The sequence below is a fragment of the Halyomorpha halys genome, unplaced genomic scaffold, assembly GCF_000696795.3.
Source record: "Halyomorpha halys isolate HHAL.00 unplaced genomic scaffold, Hhal_1.1 Scaffold447.1, whole genome shotgun sequence".
Classification (NCBI taxonomy): Eukaryota; Metazoa; Arthropoda; class Insecta; order Hemiptera; family Pentatomidae; genus Halyomorpha; species Halyomorpha halys.
In genome coordinates, this window is record NW_027107551.1 from 369347 (window position 1) to 393294 (window position 23948).

Here is a 23948-nt window from a genome sequence, read left to right on the forward strand (position 1 = left end):
CACTCTACATCTCTCTCACTCTCTCTCTCTTCCCTATATCTCTCTCTCACACTGTCTCTCTTCCCTACATCTCTCTCTCACTCACTCTCTCTCTCTCTTGGTTGCTCGCTCACTCACAGTCCTATTTCTATTTACATTCCCAGCGGATGTTTTTCCACATTCAATATAACATTTTAACATCGGGTCGACATTAATAGGGGTATTCATGATCTTTGGTTTAACATGTTAAAGCGTGTTAAATGGAAAAACTCATGTTAAATCGAAAAAATTGCCTTCTTTTACCGTGGTAAAACGAAATAACATTTAACATGGCTGAGAGTCTGTTACTTGGTCTGTTAAATGGAGAATGAGGTCACACAATAGACCAGTTGAGATCGCCGCCATTTTTGTTGTTGTGACAGCTCAGTTCTTTCGTGTGTTTGTGGTATTCATATCCCTGTTATTAAACCAGAATGGATAATTTTAATGATACATTTGAGAAAAAAAACAGTAAAAAAAACAATGTAATTTCATTCTACTATCTGAAAATTTGTAAACGCTCGCCAGATAAAAATCTCACTATATGAACCATGTAATTATTCTTAGGGGACATATGTCCCAGAATAAAGTTATTTTTTCATTTCATTTCATAAGCTAAACTTTCACACAAATTCCACTTTTCACTCACTCTAGGCATGTTGTAATTAATTACTTAAATCAAAACTGAAGTAAACAATAACATGAGGGTCTGGAAGGAAGGTTATAAACATAAAGGCTTATACAACAAGTTCCGCAACAACAAGTTACAAGAAAATCCGCTAGGGGCTCTTGTGCATTTAACGTTTAACATGACTTCAAATAGGGCTACTCACAATCTTATAGTTATAACATTTAACATGGTAAAACATTTAACATTTAACACGACATCATGAATACCCCTAATGTAATTAGTCTGTACGGGAAAGGGTTCGGACCATAGAAGCCAGATTCTCTATCAAAGCTCCTATACTTGTTGTACCAGGATCTGACTATTTCATCACATTGCAATTGGTCGAGGAACAGGGCTGGCCCTAATAGCACCCGAGAGAATCCCTAATGGAAGGAACCTATTACTGGCCCAAGTAACTGCCATGTCCATGTGGGATCTTAATCAAACCTGACTCATTATATTAAACAACGTAAAATCAATAACTGAACATAGTTGTCATACATGTTTTAATCAGTCTAGATGTCCGGTTCATTCCCATGTAGGTATATTTCCTTTATTATGATAATGTTTTGCAAGTATTAACTTGTTTATTTAATTATTTAATATGAAGTGGTTTTCAATTCCGATTCTGATAAATCATTATTTACACATTTTGAGGGAGTTATAGATATTTTATTAACTTATTATACATCATGAGAGTGGCTGGAAGAGATAATTTGTCTACAATATTTTTCTAGCTTGGAGCTTCATTTTAATAGTAAACATCGACTTTTTTGGACATAACTACGCCTACTAACTGACAATGCAGACAGTATATTGACAAAGAAAGTGCAAAAAGGTAGCTTACTGTTACTCAAAGGGAATGACATACAAAAAATTATTTATTCGTGCTACGTTTCGGCCTGATTTTCAGGTCTTCATCAGGAGTATAAAACAAAAAGAGATAACAACCCTCATTCAGAGAAACATAAAATTAAAAGATATGTAAGTAGTGCCTAAAAAACTTGAAAACTATTTGAATCAATATATTGAAGAAAAATGAAATATACAATGATACAATAGATAAGTAACTTTATATGAATAACAATCACCCACGGGCATCTTCTCTACTTATTAATCTAGAGTCAACTATCTATAACTCATTACTTCTTATTTCTTTGATTTCAAACTGGTAAAGTTAGAGGTTGCAAACGTAACAACATCGGCTTCTCAGACACCTGTCATCTTAAACCTTCCCAGTTCCGGGACCCTCCCCCGTTTCGCCCTGCATATACAATCCGAAATGCGGACGGCTTATTCAGTTAGAGGACATAGAGAGACTCCTCCTTGTGAAATAAGATCGGGTAGCGGACCCCTGGTGAGCCCCAAACTGCCCCCAAGTGCCGGTTTTCCATTCTCCGCCCCCTCGCTAGGACAACAGGTGTAATCCAACTGCCCATCTAAGCACCTTTACCTCTTACTCGGCTCCCGAATCCCATTCCCCTCCCACCCAATAACCAATTCACCCTTCCTGAAATCACCAGCCTGGATCTGCTGTAAATTTGCGCTACTTTATAGCTACTAATTTTTTTATCCTGACAGCTTGGGATGCCCTCTCTGTGATATATTCTCCGCCGCCTTTGTATATGTTTTATACATTGTATATATTTTTTCCCCTATGTTGTGATTGGATTTAGTTCCATCACAAAATCCAGTAGAGATCGGTCCGAAATATCTGATCGACATTCTCCTTAATAAGTAACAATTTAAACTTGAACCAGAGTTGACCAATCTCTCCAGCTGAAATATTCTTTAAAATATCTTAATATAATATTTGTTAAATTACTTTTATCTAATATGGAAATGGAAATATTTAAATTTCCGTTAGATGTTATATATTATGTTCATAAGAGAGGATCTAGCCACTTGATTCATGCTTGTACTGCCAACTTAAGATCAAAGACATATTGGACTATCTGTTAAACTGGTACTCCCACATGGTCTGGAAATTAATAAAAAAAATTATAGAAAGCATGATATGCCATGATTTGATACTTAAAATTTAATTTTCACATAATAGAAGACCTTCTAATTTAAATTAATGTTTGAAGTACCACCAATGGGTGGTTCCTTACCAAGATTTTCAAGTGTATATGAAACATACAACATATTTACCTATTGTATTATCTTGTACAGTTGTAAATTACATTAAATAAATAATAAAAAATTTTTTTTTCACATAAATGCGGTATAGTCTGCTTTGTAATCTGTTTGAAAATTCACATCGTCTCAATTTATTAAAAAAACTCTTACCATTGACAATTTCCTACAAATTAAAAAAAAATATTAACGAATTTGTTTGGTATAAATAGAAGAATGTGACTCGTTTCATTAGAATTTTATGGTTTATATAACTTTGTTGATAATAAAGGAATCAGAGACCAATTATTACTTAAGTCTAATTAGGTCAAAAAATGAAGCAAAAAGCCAACTCAGACGGAGATTAAACATATGTAAATGCAAACCGTGATAGCCCCAGAAACAGGCTTGCGTCGGTCATTCAAAGTAGAATGGTCCAGGCCAATTAGCTGCATCTGCACCTTATCCTAACTAGCATCAGGGGGCTAGAGCTTAATGAGGGAACCTGGGTCCGAACCTGAGTCGCAATCTTGTGCGACTATCAAGTGGCAATGGCAGCCCATGCTAACCCAATCAAGATTCAGCCTCCTCAACGAGCAACGTCCCGAACCTATCAAGATACGGGCGGCAGTGAAACAAAGCACAGATCATTTGCGCTAATTTGAAATTTAAATCTTTGTGCAGAGTTGATTGACATTTTCTCAATTCATCAGTATTATGTAACGTTCTTAATATTGGAGATTCTATATCGAGTCGCGATTCACAGATTCAAATCGATATGCAAAAAAAAAAAAATTGTTAAACAAAATATTCTTAAATTATATAAATCAAGAACTAAGAACAAAATTGACACTTATTGATTTGCGATAAATTTTTTCAATGAAACGAATCCCATTTACAGTTCTATGTAGCATGTCTTCCCGTCTACTATTCAAAGGCACTATAACACGTATTAGGTATCCTGTAAACAAATCAACACCAGGTTTACGGCAAAAACTTTATATAAAGGCGGGGACTTTTTTTTTTCTGTTTTGTCTGGAGTATTTAAGGGTTCCGACGTAGGGAGGGGGGTTAGAATAAGGGATTAGATTAGGGAAAGGGGGAGCTGGTAATGGAAGTTATCCATTTACATGCACTTCCCGGGCAAATGAAATTAGGGAGACAATGGCGTTGGAGGCTAATTAGCTAAAGGAAACGGATACCTCAGCCTTTCTCTCTATTGAGCCTGCCTGGGACAAAAGATGTGCAAATAACCTCTCCACGTCACCATTAGGCCATCACAATGCAACCGAAATGTGAAACTTTATCGCTCCCAGCAACAGCCCCTCATGGTCAGCTTTTTCCAATTGTGTTTCCGACATCAGTAGTGAAGTAACTGATCTGAGGGGCACTCCTACCTCCCAGCACTCTTGATATTATCATACCACGGTCTCGGTTCGGGTGTTACATATGTGAGAGAAAATGGGTGAGTTTTAATTGGATTCTTCTTAACGGAGTTGAGTGGAATATAAATAAAGAGTATATCTATAACGCCTAGCTAACCGTATTAAGTGAATATTGAAATATATATTTTTTTTATGATCGAACTTTATTTATTGATGGATATTACAATATGCCACACCGTTGTGGGCAATATGTAATAGTGATGAATGATCACATTCATACTAAAATAAAATAAAATAAGAATGAAAAATAAATGAAAAAGAGAACATAAAAATAAATAAAATCTTTCTTAAAATATATACAAACAGAAGTATAAAGAAAATTAATATAATCAAACTGTGTGCATGAAAAAATAAATAAATAAAATAAAATAATGATAAGGATAAAAGAATCTCTAGTCACATATTGTAATATTAATCGAAATTCAAGAACTGGTCAATACCGAAACTAATCGTCCTTTTTGCTGATAACAAAACCAAAAAAGAAATGGAAACAGTTCTCAATAAGAGCAAAAACAGGAAAGTGGAAACAAAAAATAGCACTGGAATCCCCTTGGAGTGATGGACCATCTCCTTTTTAGACTGTTGAAGTGAGATAAACTATCTCTTGTCAACATTTATGTCGGGTTTTGTTTTCCTACTCTTAAAAAGTGAAAATTTATTATTTTCTGTTACTAATTAAAACCAATGCTACCAATTCACTTCATAAACAACAAATCAATTTAAAAACATAAAAATATTTTTACAATAATTAACCATTGTTAAAAAATTCATTATTTTTTTGTGAAATAGTTTGTTCGGAACTTCAAATCATCTTTTTTAAGGCCTCTGACCGTATCTGCTTCAGCAATAGAATATGAAAATTGAAACAAGAAAAAAATAATACATTACTTATGTTTGGTGGCACAACTTCCAAGTCTTTATCAAATTCTATAATATTTTGTACTCATCCATTGTTTATTATTGCAAATAATGAGAACTGGTTATTTATTTCAAACAAGCAAAATTGAAGGTACTCCAGAGATTATTTGTTTTTTTAAACTTTATTTAATTGATATATATTACAATCTGCCACACTATTGTGGGCAATTGGTAATAGTGATGAATGATCACATTCATACTAAAATAAAATAAAATAAGAATGCAAATAAATAAATAAATGAAAGAAATAAAAAAAAAGTTCATAAAAATAAAAAATAAATAAAATCTCTCTTAAAATATAAACAAATAGAAGAATAAAGAAAATGAACATAATCAAACTATGTGTATGAAAAAAAATAAAATAAAATAATAATAAAAATAATGTAAAGAAATTATTAAAAATTAAAGAAGGGATAAGACCTATTTAGTTATAAAGACTACTTGTTCAAAAATCATTTTTGATATAATCTTAAATAAGCATAAAATCGATTCTCGAAGTGGCACTTCTGATCGATTTTAACGTAAAAGTTGTTGCAACGGTATTAGTATTGTATATCAGGTAGTGAATGTAAAATTATATTTAATATGAATATACCTAGATATAATATAAATAATAAATGTAATATATTTATGAAGTAAATAATCAAGGCAATTCTCATATTGGAGAGAGCTTGGATAATGCTGTGGACAGACGGAAGTTTGTTGGACTGACTCACCCTTAGTACCCTGAGCGGAATATCAGTTTCCAATTTTCTTCCTGTATTTAATGGACACGAAGTGATATTGAAGCACTCATTATTTTGATAACATTATATACAAATTTAATTTTATTGCGGTATTTAAAAAAAAATAAGGCAAAATTGAATTATAATCGTTTGAACTGTGAAATTTATCATACGTGAAGACGAAGGTATTTCGGATCTACAGAAGCATACTGGAAAAGTGAATAATTCCAGCTGTGAAATTGCAACTAAATGATATGTTAAAGGCCTTAGGGGTGGTGTTCGGTAGGCGGGTAATGCGCACCTGAGGGGAAGATAAAAACCGAGGGAAATGAGCTGAAAAAACCTCCGCACCCAATTTAGTGGTCTCTTCTCCCAACCCCTCCCCCAGTTTTCCCGTCCCGTCGGCTACCAAGTCAAACTTAAATTAAGGAAAGATATTAAATAAAAAAAAAAAGAATGGAAGAAGGAAAAAAAAAAGGATAAGGGAGACGTGGAAAATCTTTTTAACTTATCTTTGAAGGTGACGGGGGAGCGCCAACAATATTAACTGAACGTTCCAATTCTTGTTTATATCTCTTCAGAGCAAAAAATCTTTTATAGTCCAACAGTTTGAACGGAATTTTCTCTCGATATTTTTATTAAATTGTAGATTTTGAACTGCGTAATTATGAATAATAAAAAGTTTTCAGAGATTCTGGAATCGTAATATTAATATAAACACAAAAATTGTACCTTTAAATTTGACGAAACTGGTGGGGGCATAGAATTATAAATTATAACACATATCACTGCTTTCTTTAAATAGTGATAAACATACTTTGTGTAATAAACGTGTTCGAAGATATTACCGTAGATGGGTGTTTCTTTTTCTTCTAAAAACTGAAATATCCACATACATTGTCGTGCCTTTGGAATTTAGGAAATATACATCCTGAAAAAAATTATAATTATTAAATCTTCTTTCCAAATTTAGTAAGAAGTCTACTAAATATTCAGTTAGGTGAGCAAAAGACAATTTCGATCAGTTTCATATAGGTATTGTATCGATTTATAATAGTGTTATTGCAATAATATTAGAATATAATCTCTGGTTCATAGAATCAATTTAAGAGTTAACTATTATTTTGTTGTTTTTGGTGAAGTGTACTGCTTCTAATGATTTAATGTTTTTTTTGTTCTGTTTGCTCTATTACATAATTATTATATTTAGATGTAAATATTGTCAAGAATGTTTATAATAGGTCTATTCCAAGACGGTTTTTCTCCTCCCTAAACCTGTACTGGGCATACTCCATACTGTTCTAAACAGTCTCAAGTGCTACATGAACAGACTTTATGAGTAAATGATAATCAATTAACTTTTATTCCGATCGTTTCTAGAATTTCTTTATTTGTAATTTCTATTCAAATGGAAATTCAAGCATTTTGATCTGGAGCGGATCCTAACTAAACCATATAGTACAAAATCTTTGGGGGGGGGGGGAGGGAGGTATTTATTTCACCCCAATTTTTTTATTACTTTTATGAAAACTATGTATTATTACTAGTCAAAATCTATGATTCAGCCAAGTATAGGTAGAGGGAATAAAAAATGATGGCTGTTTCAAAATTTAAACAAAAAAAAAAAAAAAATTTTCATTCGGACCTCTACATCATTAGAACTACCAACAAAACAAGAAAATTAAGATCACATCATTTAAAGTAGAGTAAATTTGATAAATTATGAGTTCTAATAGTGCTATTTACGTTCAATAGTTCTCGAGATATGACTTTTTTAAAATAAATATTTCATAAAAAATGTACTGAAAGATCAGTAGTTAGTGAATTTATTCAGCACTCAAATTAAAGCTAGTTAAATGGAATATAAAGTAGTAAATAACGTTTATCTTCGTTGGAGTATTATTTTTTATGATATCTGACAAGACAAATTTGCAAAATGTTAATTTCTAGTCGTTGGGATAAAATTTTGCATTTTGAAAAAATATATCTGAGGAAACATAAGACGTAGATATTTCTGCCAGCACTCAAAATAAAGCTAATTTAGCTTCCTATAAAGTAGTCTATGTCATTTATCTTCGTAAGGGTAGTAGTTTTTATCATATTCGCATATGAATATAACTTTTGTACATGAAATTTTGTCCGAACTACTATAAATCATTTATTTTTAAAATATCATGAAAAATACAACTCTTTCGAATATAAGTGTTATAAACTACTTTATAGTACGTTTAACTAGCTTTAATTCGAATGCTGGTAAATATATGTACGTCTTATGGTTTTTGAGATATAAATTTCTCAAAATAAATTTACTAATTTCTGATTTTTAAGTGCATTTTTTATTAAATGTTGCTTTTTTATGCTAGTGTTGTTGTTAGTTTTAATAATATACAGCTCCGAATAAAATTTATTTTTAAACGTTATGAAAACAGCCGCCATTTTTATACTTGGCAGATTCACTTTTGACTGATGATTATACATAGTTTTCCTATAAAATAATGACAAAAAAATTTGGGGTTAAATAATTGCCTTTTTTCTCCTCTTGGGCTCTTGTATTAGTTATGCTACAAACCTCGCTACAGTTTAGTTCATTTTAAACATAATGATCCTTCATGGGTATAAATAAAGCGTCGACAAAAGCGTTAAAAGATTGGATAAAGCGTAAGAGACAATTTGCAAGGAAACACAAAAAGAGATCTCTAGATAAGAGCCTAGTTAGAGAAAGCATTAAAATTTAAGGGCGCTGGTGGTAAGAAGGAGGGGAGTATGGAAATGCTAGGATATATATCATTGTGGGCTGACAGAGCAATTTCTGTTATCACAGCCCATTGCAGCCTCCCCTTCAACCCTCCGACCTCTAGTCATTATTAAAAAAACTCCTACCGAAAATAGCCAAATCCAACCATTAGCAAAGCTTTAACAACAAATATCTTAGCTTCAAGGCCAATGTATCCATTTATATTTTCTTTATTTCTACATTTGGGAAACACCGATACAAATATATTTTTCCCTCCGAATACTAATAATTTTGAATACCCCTTTTCAGTCGAATTCAGTAATTCCTGTCTGGAATTAAAAAAAATAAATAATAACCTTTATGCGAATTATTTATGTCTGCTTGAATTGTTTAATTAAGGGGTTTTGGGCCTTAGAGTTTACCGCAGAAAAATACAAAATTAATAAAAGAAGAAAAAAACCGAGCATGCTGGTGGGAAAAAAAACAAAACCTTGACGAATAAGTGCAAACGCGTGTTATTAAATCGCGTTAATTATTAAAAATAAATATTATTCATAATGATTATTCCTCAGAGGCCTGTCCGTACGACCCTTAATAATTCATCAAGGTCAATTGTTGACTAATCATTTTGAAGATTACCTTCATCACTAAATTCAAAATGGCGGTTGATTGGTGGTGTCATTCAACTATATCTCGGTTATTTGTGAAAATAGATGAAAAGTATAAAGCATTTTGGAATAACTGAAGTTTTTAATATATATAAAAAAAAAAAAAGATATTTAAAAATTATTAGTTCATAGAGCGTATTGGACAAGAGCCATTAAGTCAACGTTGTTCATTATTCTGTGTACTTTAATCTGTTTATTCTTAAAGACGCATACAGTCAGAAAGCAAACGAATAATAAAAAAAAAAAACTATGTTTAACAAATCCGATATCTGGTTTTTGAATGTTTTCGCAATGTATGTTGTATAGATTGACGTTAACATTTTACAATAATGCTAATATTTGTCACCCCTTTTCAAAATAAGATACCTTTCTTTTATAAACGCTTACATTCAATTATTTTGACATTATTCAGCGATTTATCAATATGTCATACTGAAGATTTTGAAGCTTTATTGTAAAAATATTTGTTTGTGTTTAATGCAGTAGAAAAATTATTCTACATGACTGTACAACATTTTTTTTTTTCTCATCCACTTTAAATAATAACAGAGAATAATTTCCTAACATACCTCTACCCCACGATATTAATAATGAAAGTGGATTTGGAAAACTGAATAGAAAGAGAGGAATATTTTTGTCGTATTGTATTAAAAGATACCGTATATATAAATCATCTCACATAAGTGAACATTATAAAAGCATAAAAAATTTAAAATTTTAATACTAATTATTAAAATTATTAATTTTTTAATTAATTAATTTTTAAATAATTAATAATAAATGTCATATTAAGGCATTAATAATTTTGTTTTGTTTTTCCTGGATAATTACGATTATAAATATTGGTTCGATTGAATAGGTACCTCCATCCAGAAGTTAATCGAATAAAAATCCGTGCACAAAAAATATTTCTATTAAAATGCATACACACATAGTATATTTACGATATCGTTATTAAAGAAATAGTATTTGTAATTGGCTAAATATTAATTAATAAATTTAAATACCCTCCTGAATTCAAGAATCAAAAATATATTTATAAAACAAGGATGCCCCAGGATTCCTCTTCCAAATATTATAAAAATAGTTGATTGCTTATTAAGATTAATTAATAAGTTCTTTTTTAAAAGTAGGTATTCAATGATTTTAATTAATATACATATAAAGCATTTTGATACGTGAAGGAGTGCTGTTTTAATCTAATATTTTAATCGTAATTGAGGACTCTATTTGTTTTTCATGTAGAAAAGTACATACGGGGAGTAAACAATAAGAAGAGATATGATCCACAAAGTTTCATCGTTTTTTGTAAAATTTTAAACAAAAATCGTTTTGTGCCACTCTGGCGCACAGTTATAAAAATCTGAGGATTAGTCAGAAGATTTTAACTGTACACAATAAATCACTATTTTATTTTATTATAAATTAATTTTAATGATTTATGGATGCTTAGAAAAAATATATGAACATAATAAATAACTGTTAATATGAAATGATTTTAATAATAGTGAATTATTCGATTCAATCATAAACAGGTTATGTTTTAATTAACAGTCACTAATTGTTTGAGTTATATCCTTCTTAACGATATAGTTCTGTTCTCTGTCCCACTAATCTCAGTTTTTTAATTACTTGATCCTCACAAGTTTTACTTAAATACCCTTTATTAAGTATATGTATGATAAAGAATTTAAGTGTATAAGTGCAATGGCAATGAATAAAAATTCAAGGAGAACTATTTGATTTGTATCCGTATATAATTGAATCAAATCTATAGAATTTGTTGTTTTCATAATATTTTCTTTTCTATTTCTTATTGAAAAATATAAAGATAAAACTTATTAGGGCTATTATATGCCTAATTTTTAGTTAACAATGTGTAAATAATTCCTTCTTAAGTACTATTATCTCAAGAATCTCTATTAAAATACTTTTTTTTTTAGTGTCAATAAATAAAGAAGTAAAAGGGAATCATCGAAATTTCGAACTTCAATTTCTATCATCGATATTCCTTAAAATGTTTTAGTAATTTATGACTCGAGCTGTTGTAAATATGCGTTTAAATTCAATGAAAATGCATGCCATGACAGTGTAAAAATTTCATCTTTCTCTGCTTGAATCCATCCAATATGATTAAGACCCGTGCTTATTATCAGACAGAACAAGAGAACGTGAGATGGAGAATTTTTATAGTTTGAAACATTTTATGAAGTTTAGGAAAAATGAATTTAATTTTTTTCATTCTAACAATTGCCTGCAAAAACCCGAAATCATACATCGGTGTCAGACGGTAGAATATTTCAACTTCCATGTAAATTATCGAAAACTGCGATGGTTTCCTACCAACACAGCATCCAGAAAAGGAAGTACAAAAAAAAAATTAAGGAAAGGGTCTGAAAACTTGAGCAAAGAAAAAGCAAATGAATAAAGAAGAGACGCTAATAGGGTGAAAGATAACAGCATTCTATTTTTCCTCTTATCGAAGAGTTCCCCTCCCAGTTGGGAATTTTAGTGACATCTTTCGTGTCTTACGGCCGTTTTTAATTAGTTTTTATCTGTTTCATCTTCTGGGGGAGTTTCGCCTCATCTTCCACCTCCGAATATTAAGGACGGTATTTATAACAGTTCGCTTAAAGGTACCCAAAGGAATTCAAAGATTCCGAAGATTTGCTGTACAACGTGATACGGAGATGAAGTAAATAGGAAGCGGGTTATATAGGAACAGAAATTAAGAAATGTGTTTAAAATAATAAAGGCAATAATTATAGGGTTATTGCACATTATAGGGAGAACGCAATGTCTCACGGGGATTGATCACCTTCATAGAATGATGTCGACTGTTCTGCCCCTTAGGTATAAATTTTATGAAAATTTTAATTAAGATCCCGAGAAACCTGTAATAAATAATAGCCACACTATACTATATAATTGATTACATAGTTATACTATATATAGTATAGCATCATTAAATCAAACAAGTTTATTTTTTCTTAATATTCACTACATATTGTCAATAAGGTTCTCTGAATAGCGCTCTAGCCTGAACAATAATAAATAATAAATGAACTATGGTGACCCTCCCTGTGAAAGGTAATGTAGCCTGGATAATGCTCTGCCCGAGCGGAAGTTTGCTATCGTGACTCACCATGGACATACGTCCCAACTTGAATGTCTAGAATTCCAAAATAAATTTAACAATAATTCTGCAAAGTAGGATTCCAACTTTCAGAACCTGTTAACGAAACTTAAATTAATTTCTAACGACTTTCTAAACAAACTAATGAAACAATCGATATATTTTTGTAAATAAATAATCATTATTACAACTCTTAGTCGCTTATAATTTTTTTTTATTATTATTACTTGTCCAAAGGAATCATATTCGAGCCATTTAGTTGACATTCTAAGTCAATTTTTGTAGGAAAAAGATATTTTATTCCAATAAATATGCATGAATGACTATCCAACAGAAAACTGTCAACAGCTAATTAAATCATTTAGCCTTTTAAAATTTAATTTGAAATATTCACTCAGAAGAAAAAGAAATAAGAAAAAACACTGCCACATGGTAGATTGTATAAATCTATTTAAAGAAGAAATATTTTATTTCTTAAAATACACGTCTCTCCTTATTTTATTTTATTTAAATTTTCAATGGAATATGATGATTTTCGGAAAAATAAAAAAAAACATCTCTTCTGACGACTTTGGAAAATGGACTCATTGTTAGTGTCAACTGAATAACTCATTTAATTATCAAATTTACTCACTGCCCAGTATGGTCAATTTCGTTTGAGGGTATCACAGTTTTTCTCGATGCTAGGATATTGCTAAAGGCTTTGAAAATGGGCCCCAAATGTGTTGTAGCACTAGAAACACGTCATATTAAAACTCAAATATAATTTTCATGTGTTGAATTGATTAGCGAAGTGCTTATTATCATTATTATAACCCAATATGCCGGACCCTCATCCATTCATGACAGTTTTAACGTAATAGGATAAGACAGAAGGGGGATTACCCACCCCTTCAGTGTCGAATATGTCTCAGGATCCCTCATCCAAGACTACAATCCTGAGAGGATAGACAATGAAGCCCGAACTGCCAGGAGTTTAATTACTGGCACAACTTTGATCAGAACCGAAGGCTCTGGATAGAATGGCTTTGACGTAATGGGCAGTTGAGAAGATTGGCCAGAGCCCTTTTATGGGAAGAAGGAGCTTTACCGTTTGATGAAAGAATCAACAATTTGCGCATTGCGAAGGCTGTGGGATTGGAGAGGAACGTGGTCCCACTGCAGAGTGTCTTATTGACCAGCGACCCCTCGCCGAGGCCATTAATGATTCCTGGCCTGGCTTTTAGGGCGAGGGCATTAAATCACAAATTATTGTGACCGCCCCTCCCCAGCTTTGTCCGTGCATAGACCCGGCCAATTCCCTAAATCCGGATCCGTGTCGGGGAGACAAACACTGGGAGACGTTTGCCGGACTCTCGACAATAGGCGCAGAAGATAATCCCTCTTGCTCTCCCTTCTGGAAGGAAAGCTTCCAGTCGTTTACATCCAACCATCGGAAGAACATGACATATAAAACTCGTAACGATTCATCATGGAATATCTAATGTACTAAGTCTGGTAGAAATAGGAACAGGACAAAACTCATGGAACTTATTATTGTATTCCTATACACCTCTGCGTATCAATTACCCATTTTGTTCCATTAATGTAAAATAATTATATTGTAATTATACTGCACTGTTCTAGCACTCTTTAAAATCTCTCTCTAGTTTTGAACATAAGTTTTATTTTTATATATGAGGAAAAAATGACTGGTCAGTTAAAACATTATCAAATATTGATCGATACCTTCTTTTATATAGATTGGTCCTAACCATCTGATACCATTTATCAGACCAAAATGAAAGAGAAAAAAAAACTTAATGGTGAAAGGAGATCATTGGAGATGGATATGGTTGAAAGTGGTGGGTGAATTTTACGAGTCAGCATGAAGGGTGGGGTGACGTGTGGAGGGGCCACCCCCACATCATTTTTTACCCCTTATCTAATGGTTTCCTACTAGTTTCATTATGGATGCACCTATCCCTAGAGCACTATTTCTTCCCTACGTCACTGTCCAAATTGATCTAGACTAGAATGTGCAAGGGCTATTGCTCAATCGTAATGTAGGGAGAGATCGATACAGGGCCAATGAAATTGGAATGTACGTCCGAAATTGGATATTTTGTTTTAATATTTTTAACAACTAGTGCCTGATATTCAAATTTATAGTGTGATATTTACTTGCAGGGAAGCTAAAATATAATTTTCTGTACAATTTTCCCCTACGTTGTAGGATGTTATTAATTGTTCATAAATTTGAGGTATGGATTCTTTGAGTTACATACGAGTGAAATAAAATATCAGGTTGTAATCAAAGGAGGATCATTTATAATATTACTGAGCAGTTAATAATACTGTTTAAATAAATATATTAAAGCTAATTTAATATAGAACTATGGTTATTGGTAATTAAAAACTAATCCTAGAAACTAATTTGGATGAAAATTATTTCTATTTCTATTTTGTTCATTAAAAGAAAGCTTAGACTAATTGAATGACATATCATATTTATATTAATAATTTATTTATTTTATTATTATTTTTCAGGTTCATTAATGCCAGACGTAGAATCGTTCAGCCGATGATCGACCAATCAAATCGAGCAGGTAAGTCTTAGTTTGTCTTCAATTGAATTTTTGTCCCAAAACCCCTTATTGGTTATCATTTATAATTCTCACACAATTTTTATTCTCATTCTAATTATTACAGAATTAAAAACATACTAATTAGATGTTATACAGCTCACCATTATTCCAATTTGATTATTCTTCCAACTGTTGCCATAGTTCATTTGCTAGAGTACTTTTTTCCACTAAATCTTATTAAATTATTTATTCATCAATCATGGATTATATTCATCATTGGAAACAATTATAATTTCATATTTTAAGACGAATATAAGATAATTATTGATACGAATCAATAATTGTATTTTTGAGGTTTTATAAATCATACAAGTCATGGAAGTGTAATTAAAATTTCACTAAGTTCTACTAATCCTCACGTTAAGCCGAATTTATTGTGTATTAACGCCATAAACAAATTTTAACCTCCTGAATGAAAGTTGAACCCGCACATCTGCTCATACTGGAACTATGCTTTAGACCGCACTTATACTCCATTCTCAATAATGAATTTCATATCTCATATCTTAAAGAGAAACAATTGAATTTCATTTCATATATTTTACAATAAAAAAAAAGAAATCGTGTGATGATATAAGCAAGATGGTATACAAAATGTTTAATCAATACGGTTCTTTGAAATACTTTCACTTCCAACTTGCACTATGAAAGGTATATTTTATCCACCATCAATGGTAGAGTAATCCCCATAACCAGTATCGTATTTATATTCATAATTTATAAGATCTTATATAATAATCTAATGTTTGTTTATTTAATTAATAATTTTTATTATAAATAAGGTTTAGTGTTCTAATTATTCTTTTAAACCATATATACTGACTAAACTAAAGAAAAAATATAAATGATAACAATAATATTTGAGAAAAAATTATAAATAGATATAAAAAATGATTAACTAATAAATATATTTGACATATTCGCATCTATATTCTACATTTACACCCAGCCTTGGGAACTTTGAACTATCATGTGGAAGGTAAAGCAGGACTCTAAGAGATCCCATTGCTTCTCTCCCACCCGCATCACTTATTGAAAGTGGGTGGAGTTTAAATGGGAGTCTTAGAGCAGTACTCAAGACTTGAGTGTAGAAGTGAAAGGCTACTACTTTGCCAGGAATTAATGAATGTTAGTTTCTATGTATTCTTTCAATACTGTTTATGAATAGCATTACATAAAGTTAAGGTTTTTGATATATTATCACAACGTAGATTGATTAAGAAGTCTGTAACTTATACAAGACTGTTGATTTTTTTTTTCAAGTAGTCTTTCATAGAAGACCTATACTGCCCCAGAGGGGGGAATGTAAAGATATTCTCCCAAGAAATTATATTGACTGATCCTGGTGGGAATCGAACCCACAACGTCCAATCCACTCTGGACCCCCGTCCCAATGTGCTCAGCTATCACGTCCACTCTTTGAAATTTTTATAGTTCTGCTAAAGCTTAGTATCTGATTAAAAGTAGTTTCCGTCAACTTTCTTAGTTTTCTTTTTTTGTTCAAAACCTGATATTTGGAGTTTGAAGCTTTTGAATTTGATACTAAAAAGGCTGAAGTATCCTCTTAGTTTTTGATATTGTAATGGATTGGGCTGTTCATGGATCCTCTTCCGCTGTGAATCAATAAAACCTAATTCAGCTAGTTCTCTATTTCTTCCTTAAGGTCTATTCACAACATTTAGGGGAAACAAGCCCTGAGAATAGAAAATGCGATAAAGGGGAGGTATAATGAAGAGAGTAGATATCCGGAGGGGACAGTAGAAGAAGGTAGTTGTGTCAGGTGTGGAACCTATTGGGGTAATTAACGCCCTCCTTCCCCCAATCTCCTCGCCTTTTCCACTCCACGGATACCCTAATTCTAATCGCCCCACGCTACCATAAACTACCCTCCTTTCAATCTACATAACATTATTGTGCAATCCGGATTTTACCACCCCAAAATAGGTTTCAGCGCAATTTCTTTTCTCGGGGTGTTCAAGACCTAGTGAATCTGGTAGCGCTGATTATCTAGGTATCCACTGGTCGAAATCCTGCCAAGTGTAAGTTCTTGGATTTTCTTATCGTTGTAAAACCCTATTGTATTTATTATTATTAATCATTTCTACGTTTTATAATCAAACCAAAAAAAAAATAGTAATTTGCCGATTGAATCCCAAGCTTTTCTGAACAGTGGTGTAGTTGTTGCAATTTGAATGTAAAACTTAGAACTTTATTCCCAGCCCATTCTCCAACTTTTTGGAGTTACTGAAAAAAGAATTTTGAAGAACAATGTAAGCACTCCACAATTTACCAGTTATCTAATATAAAAACTAACTCGGACAAAAATCCTTTTTTTTTATTTATCAAACATTTCTTCATTCAGAAGATATAATATATCACAAATAAAAAACATGTTAAATGTTATTTATATGGCTTCAGTCATTTTTGAGAAAAACAAATATCTTTTGACGTTGTTAAACAAACATTAGTTACACCTAAAAGAAAAAAACGAACCTTGAAATCAACCTATACATTACATACGAAAACTATCCCTTTAATGTTAAATGTAAACTTCATAGATTACATAAAATGGCCTGGAAATTTGAAAAAGTAGATACGTGTCGCAGAACTAAATACAATATTCGAATCATTTTTTACAAAATTAGACATTTGTTTGGAGTCAATATATTAACAAATGCTGTCATATAACATGATTTAAAATTCTAAATTAGATTCCCATTCATTCAAACTAATAATCATGTAAATTAGAAATACAAAAACTATCTTTACCGACTTTAACGCTTACCGAAGTTTCGACTTGTTCTTTAGTGCTTAAGTGAGAGACATGACAAAATATGATTATGCAACGTACTTTTCAGAAATAGTTTAAAGTGAACATACCGATTTAAAAAATTAAGTTATTGAATTTTTCAGATTTAAAACTTCATTAAGACATTGTTCGTGAATGAAATTTTTTAAAACAATAGCCAACAGGATTAATAAATATAAGAGATTTCGATTCATTTTTCACACGTGTAACATTTTTTTTATAAGTTTCATGACTTGTATCTTGAGCCTTGTTAAAAATATATGGCAAACAAAATATTGAATATAACATTGAATTTTAACAGACAGAACTTAGTCGGACATATGTACTAGATGTTTTATAAAAAAATGAAAAGCAATCCGATAACAAAAAACTAGTTTGTAAAATATGTTACTATTGTGATAACGTTTTCATTTATTTATTTTTTTAACGACCCTCCCCTCCCCTATAAAAGTTGTATTATATTATAAGATTATATGATTCCGAGCTATTTGTCTGGCTAAATGAATCTCAAGAACCCATGGGATAGTTTTGTGTTTTTTTGTCCTCATAACGAACTCAACCGAACTACATGCAATTGTTTTTGAAATAGTACCTTTATGCACAAGTCTCTGTTCGTATCACAGCTGGTGTGTGAGAAGGTTAAGTTGTAAGCAAGTTGAGAAGCAGGAGTATTTTCCTAGCAGGGTCGAGAATCGATATGGGCTAGTGTCCAGTGTCCCATCGTATAGATAGATGCTTCACCACCCAGTAGCCATTGTCCACTAGGCCTAAATATCCAATTAAATGACTTTAATAAATTATAAAAATAATTAAATCATAATGCTTAATTTTTTAACCTCAGAAAATGATAGATATATATAACATCGTTTATGCACGTACCAAAGCTATGTTTTTAATAGCTTAATTACCTCTTGTTATAGAAATAATTATTATTAGATAAGATGGTAATACCGAACTTCATTTTGTGTGAGTGTAGTTCTCCTTTTGGGTTGAAATATGTATAAATTTATTGTTTGAGTGAATTCCAAAACTAACAGCTATATAGAAGGACATTTCTCCAACATGTAATTCTGAATTCGGTTGTAGACTTTTGGTGAGAATCCATTTTTCCTTGAAGAAAACAAACGAAAGACATTAATAAAACACACAAAAAAGTTTATAAATCGTACAAAATTATTTCTTAGACTTTCAGAATTTATTTTAATAGAACAAAAAAAAAATTTTTTTTATTTGCGAGCAATGTACCATTTCAATATCAAAGTACTGTATTTTTTCCGTCTAATATTTTGTAAAATTAAGTTAATATAAATATTTATATTCGAAGAATATTTTGATTAATTTTTGTAATACATTTTGGAAAAGAGGTTCCTTATTACCGACATCGCTGATATTAAAAAAATAAAGCAAGTTAAACACTTTAACTTTATCCTCATTAATCTTCTGGTTTGGCCTATCAAATCTTGTTTGCAAGGCCTTCTTCTTTATTCCCTATTCAATCCAGAGGCTTTCTAAGCCTCTTTGCTCTATTCTTACGAGGTTGAAGTGTAGTTCTGGTTCTAGAGCAGTTTTGTTTCACACAGAAAATATTTGTAATACAGGCTACTAACTGGAAACCTGTGTCCTTGTATAGGTCAGAAAGGGAAATCACATTTTCATTTATGTAAGAAGGTCCTCATAAGGCAGTATAGCTTTTTGATGATGAACTCAGTTGTCTCCGGTACTCCAGTACTATAGCAAATCTAGATATCTTATCAATTAAACTTGCTCCACAAAATGTGAGTAATTATTTCCTATCCCTTGAACCCACTTCTGAGCCATTAGCAAAACTTTCGGCTCTCATTTCACCCTGTATTATTTTTTACCACAAACCTCTTGACCATAAATTATTCAAATCTTCTGCTTCCACTTCATTAATTTTTCCATAATTTGCAGCGTAATTGCGTGTTGTTTAAGTAATAGCACAACATTGTATGGATTCGATGGATTAATTGAATTTCTTAAATTTTATAGAATCGCTTAGGGCTTTCTTCAAAATATTTTATCCATAAACTGAATCCAAAACGAATATGTAATCCTTAGGGAATGAGAAAGATTTAATTAACATATATTTTTTTTACAAAGTATTATAAGGTATAACAAAAGGAAAAACGCACACACTAGTATTATTGCATCTTTTCATTTTTATTTACATATAGTTAACTATAGTATTGGTTTAAATGCTGTAATAATTCAGAGAACGTAAGGGATTATGTCTTAATTGCGATGAACTTTATCGATAAGTTTTCATAAAAAGTTAGAGTTGAAGCTGATGCATGGTTTTGAGATGTATATCAGTATGTTTGAATCCGCTTTCTCTTAGTTATTACAGCTTATTAGTTTCAATAAGTATAAGATAGTTATTAGTTCAACTTTCCAAAATATCGCCTGGGAGTCCGGCTCCCAAGTCTTCCAAAGTGGAGACTTGGTGATGAGGACGCCCGTCACTAAGTGCGGTATAAGTTAGAGGGCAGTAGTCTCACTGTTAATGTAGTATTCTCCCCACACGCAGGTCCTTCGGGAGCTTACAGCCCAGACGCCGGAGGCATGGGATACATGATGGACGGTCAACAAATGATGCACAGACCTGGAGATCCAGCCTTTCACTCAGAGTACCACTACCCTACCCAATACTACGGCCATCACCTGTAAGGGGGTAAGTGTTTTTATATTTAGTTCACCATATATTTTTTTGTTTCTGAAACACTTTTTGTACATATTTTATATAATATTTTTTGTATTTAATATTGTTAAAATCTTATCCTCTGAACATTAGGAGTATCAGTTCCTGCTGTGAAAATGTCTTAATTAGGCTTATAAAGTGAATTCAATGAAAATTCTTATATATGTGAAAAATTACATCTTTACGTGCTAAAGGGAAACTTTTTCACTTTCTGGAATTCCAAAAACTTTTTATCGGAGCCTCTAGCTGAAATCATAGGTTTTTATAGGAAATATGTCAATAGTTGGCATTCTATTTAAAAAAAAAAAATTGGCGCCCTAACAATCACAGTCTGTCAATTTTTAAGTTTACATACTTCTGGTTTTTGGTCTAACAGATGATACCTTGCCTAGAATTTCACGTAGTATCCCTCCCCCATTATTACTTAATAATCAAATGTGAAAACTAATTGAACCATGGAGAGCAAAAGTGGTGTATGCCATTCTGTTCTCATCACACTTAATTTTTATTGAAAGAAATAATTAGTTAATTACGAATTTGTTTTATTGCTATCTTACCAATAAATGTCAACCACTTTACTTTTTTTTTTTTATTAGAAAACTGTTAAAAAAAAATCCTAAGAATCTGAATTTACCATTGTTACATAACTGTTTCAGAAAGCATTTACTTCTGAAAACAATTCTCTAATTACGACTGCGCACCTAGCATTTATCGTTGGGGAATGGCTCGCAAAACTTGGCCTAACTATTTCAACAAGCTTTCCTCAGCGAATTCCTCCGTGGAATTCTTTCGCAAGCCCCCAGCCTCTGAAGGTTCCCAATAACACCCTCGTCTGTGATTTATTTTTTATCTAATTTTTCCGAGAATGGTCAATCCGGTTTGGGAAGCTCTATGAAAATTTTCATCGATTCACCGCCCCCAACCTTATTTTTTCTTTTTCTAGACTTATTTATTGATATTTTCAACAATACTAAGAATAAAAAATGTAAATATCTGATCCATATGGAATAACAGTGGTTCGAGAAATTGCCCGTTTGTATCACTCCATTGTCTGTTCTGTTTTAAAAATTTCAATGCCAATATTTTTTTCAGGATTACAAGGATTGGAAAGGTTAAAGATCAGTGATTTAGTAGGGGTATATTTTTATGAATACTTTTATTTTTCATATAGCTGCAATAAAAATTTTCAAAGGTGTTTGGGTTTAAAAGATTCGGATTCAGGAAAACTTTTATGGTTCCGTTGAGATCCAAATCTCAACTCTATATGTCCTAATAGGCTTTATTATCATGATATAGTTTTTTTTGACGAACCGTTTCTTGTCGTTTCAGTTTTTTATATGGAATCCATGTTGTTCGCTTTTCCAACAAATTTAGATTATGGTTCTATTATACTGGGATAAAAGGAATATTATTACAGTTGGATTTCGAAAGTTTAGAAAGAATAATTAACTTGGTTCATCCCTTTACACTCATTACCCTTTTGTTTACCGATCGCAACCTTACAAGAAATCATTCCTGAAGAAAATTTTGTCTATCTTTAAGCTATTTAATAATCCATAAGAGTTTCTTTATTGCTATTCCTCCGATCATTCTTCATATTTCCGATATTACTTAATGACTAATTTTAATATGATCCATATTAGAGTAGTGCTTACCGTCTATAAACTTCCTTTTTTCATTTCCATTTTATATAATTATAGTTTTTCTGTTCTCTTTGCTATTAAACATAGTATGCCATTTTTATTTTTTTGTTTTAAAGAACCGAAATGGAATAAGAAGCGTATATCTGCAGTTTTTTTTGTTACTTTCTTTTCGAATATTATTAATATAAATTAGATAGCATCATCGTTCTTTAACTTTTTCATCTTCTCTTCAACTCTTTCGTTTTGAGGTTAGGTAATTAAAATATGTGCTATGGTATTTGATCTGCTGTGTTGTTGATCGGTTATCTCGGCTTGTACTGATGCCTTCAAACTAAACCAATCTTCTTCCTCGGGTTAGTATACATTTCACTCTTGCGCCCATCGTTACTCGCGCGAAATCCACTTAAATTCATCCAAGTCTAAACGTATTACAAAATATGCTCGCAGCATTTATAGTGCTTGTAGGTAGCTAGGATGCTTGCTTATTGACAAAACAGTTTTCCATTCAGTTTAACACCATACTATAAAAAACTATTATATTTTAATCAATATTTCTAGTCTATTTTAGTAATCAGTATTATAGTGTTTTTTTTTTTAATTTTCTCTTTATTAATTTACGTCTGTTTTTACAGGTCTTTGGTCGGACATCACTCACTTTGATCTCCGGTAGCAGCTCCTCTAGCAGATTTCAGTGAAATTTGAGTGTTTTATAAATTTTTTTTTATTGGGGCACCTGTATTTATATATATCATATGTATGTATATATATCTGATATTGTTATTCAGTCATTATTATGTGGAATATTAAACTAATTATGTGGATAAAACTGTAAGATTGTTCCTTCATTTTATTGATCTATAACTCTTTAAATATATTTAATTTTATTATTGTATATGTTAAAGCTAAAGACGTTAGTTAGTCTCCTACTTTGGTATTTTTAGTTAATTGTTCTGTTTAATCTTCTGGTGATGATGGGCTTTCTGGTGATGTCAATGTTATAGTTACTAAACTTTCAATCCGTGCAGTTGATAATAAGACTGCATTGTCTCGGAGGAAGCAGGTTCATGCTCTGATAGCATTGCTATAAATATAAGGAAGCCTAGCTACACACGCTCAAGCATGCTTGAGAGTTGCAACCTTTGAAGAACACAAAGCGGAGGCTTCTTTGTAGAACTTAACTTTTGTCCGATGTTCATTAGTACAAAAAAAAAATATTTGGGAAGCCACCAGGATGCTTCATTTGAAGGAAGATACAAAAGCTGAAGCATGTTTGAGCGTATGTACCACCTAATGTCCTTATGTACCTCGAAATTTGCCTAGATAAAGTACAAGTAATAAATTTGCAATTGTATAGCAGCAGCATCGACAGTACCAGTCACACCACAGACTGGTACACCAATGTAAAGAACACAAAATAAAAACTATTCAACTAGTTTGTCTTAAAGCTCTCGGTGGGGAGTCATTGTTCCTTCAGTGAGATTCTTCTGTCTTTCCCCAGGGACGGGCTGTCCTCTTATATATATTTATATATATTATATATTTCTTTACTGCCTAAAATACCTCTTTAGATCTCAACCCCTATATTATTAGTTCATTTCCAACTCAGGAATGACATTATCAAACAAGATTACAGGTAAGCACACATCATAGATTGTGAACTGAAATAAAAATCGGAAGATAGTTTTACTGCCTATCGAAATGTTAAATAGATATTAATG

General features: G+C 31.7%; 1 protein-coding gene across 3 annotated transcripts in view; it reads left to right on the forward strand.

Moving 5' to 3' along the window:
• hth (homothorax) overlaps positions 1–23662 on the forward strand; it is a 321058-nt gene extending 297396 nt beyond the window's left edge. For 2 of the 3 annotated variants that reach the window (XM_067045908.1, XM_067045910.1), the window contains exons 11-13: positions 14962–15020; positions 20399–20560; positions 22863–23662. In XM_067045908.1, coding sequence (XP_066902009.1) covers positions 14962–15020; positions 20399–20556 — 217 coding nt within the window. In that variant the 3' untranslated portion in view covers positions 20557–20560; positions 22863–23662. The remainder of the gene's footprint in view (positions 1–14961; positions 15021–20398; positions 20561–22862) is intronic. The other variant, XM_067045909.1, reaches the window with a different exon arrangement.
• Positions 23663–23948: the final 286 nt, after the last annotated feature.